A 1880-nucleotide genomic window follows, 5' to 3' on the forward strand; every position below is an offset into this window, starting at 1 on the left:
AAATTAATATTTGTAATAAACATTCCCAAATAGGTAGAAAACTTTTCATGGAATTCTTTTGTTTTTAAAAGAAAACACGTTTCAACAAATAATATCACAGCTTCAAAAAACACATTCTAAAAAGTTACAAAAGTTGGAGTTGGAGGGAGCTCTTCAGCTCAGTTCATATTCAGTTCTTCAAATTGTTTAGATCAAACCCTCAGTCACTACCTTATGTAGTTATGATGTTGTAACTAAGCATTTTATATATCCCGAGTCCTTTTTCTCTCCTGTTTGTAAAATTATGATTCTCATTGTATTCATAGGCTTTGATTAGTTTTAATGTGGCATCTTATTAACAAATAATTACAGATATAGGATTTTCAACTTTCTCAAGACTATGTATTGTAAGTGGAATGAAGCAAAATTTCCAGCTCACAAAAGGATCCTCAGGTAATGTGGTATCGTTTAAAGTAAGCTTGTGACAATTAAACCAATAAAATGTAGCAATGAGAAAACTATTGACAAAGTACAACCAGGGAATGTTCATCTCAATATAAGCTGGAATCTGTATTTTAAATAAAAGGATTACTATTTGAAGTAGTACAAATGGCAACCAGGTACCGAGAAAACACATAATAAGCTTGGGCAAGAGTTTTTTTTTAGAGCTCTTGGTATAACTAGAGTGTGAAGAAAAGGGAAAATATATGATAGCCTCATTCATATAGGAAGTTATCCTAACAGCCTGTACCAAAGCAACAACTTCTGGCCAAGAGGTTATTAAAACCACAAGTAAGATCATCATCATAGAAAATGAGAGCAAGTAGCTCTGAATGCTGGTGTAGAAGGGACACTGATAAGAATGAGCATTCTGTGCATTCAGGCTTTGGTAGATGGCTGGATCTCCCATAACATAAGCAAGGACTGAAACCCAAATTAAAATTACTGTAAAGAAATAAAATAATTTTTGATATTTATATGGAAGTTTGGTGGTTTTAGAGAAATTCAGGTAATAATCTATACAAGTTATCAGGAAAACTGGATAATGCAAAAAGCCATAAGTAAAAGAAATAATTTGAGTTAATAGGCAGATGTGGTATTTAGTTAGCCTGATGCCTAAAAGTACAAAATCCCCAAAATAGGATATAATGGAAATGTTTACCAAAAGGGAAAAATCAATGAATGCCAGTGAAATGCAAAAATATCCCATAAAATTTTGATAGGTGTTTTTTCTACTCATTCCTAGTGTGAGGATATTTAATAATGTTTTCCCAAATAAAATCAAGAACAGCAGACCACTAACATTTAGGGGCTGATTTGTTTGATATACCTCGTACTGAGAAGAGCAGTTCTCAGAAGAAAGAACAGTCATGTTTTAGTTAAATTTCAGAAGGCCTACTGAAATAGTTGCAAGAAAACACTGCTTCCCTTCATTTTTCATCCCTGCAAAAAAAAAAAAAAGAGAAAACTAAATCTTGATGTTATCTTGCTATCTCTATTTTAAAACTTTACAAAACAAGCATCTCTATTTTCAAATACTTAACCCAATTATTTTTCCAAATAATTGTACAAATTGGAATTTATATTACTTGCAATACTAATCATAATATATCATAATATATGGTCAACAAGATTAATGTGTATACTCTCGTCATTTTTTGGGACCCAGATGGTCCCAAACCTCTAAATCATTAGCCCAAAATATCATATATAAACTAACATCAACATAAGTAAAGGTTTAATAACTTGTAAAAAGAGGTAGAAAAATACTTCTATCTGCGCATTGCTGTTGAGTCAATTTCAAATCACAGAGACACGATAGCAGACTGCCCCACATAGTTTGCAAGGCTATAAATCTTTACTGAAGCAGACTGCCACATCTCCACAGAGCAGCTAGATGA

General features: G+C 32.3%; 1 protein-coding gene across 1 annotated transcript; it reads right to left on the bottom strand.

The window, feature by feature from the left end:
* Positions 1 to 334: 334 nt before the first annotated feature.
* Positions 335 to 1351, bottom strand: GPR160 (G protein-coupled receptor 160). Its single transcript, XM_007946630.1, has one exon. It carries the CDS (start codon positions 1349 to 1351, stop codon positions 335 to 337), a length of 1017 nt encoding a protein of 338 aa, XP_007944821.1.
* Positions 1352 to 1880: the final 529 nt, after the last annotated feature.

Source organism: Orycteropus afer, unplaced genomic scaffold, assembly GCF_000298275.1.
Source record: "Orycteropus afer afer isolate SDZICR_OR568_19922 unplaced genomic scaffold, OryAfe1.0 scaffold00168, whole genome shotgun sequence".
Lineage (NCBI taxonomy): Eukaryota > Metazoa > Chordata > Mammalia > Tubulidentata > Orycteropodidae > Orycteropus > Orycteropus afer.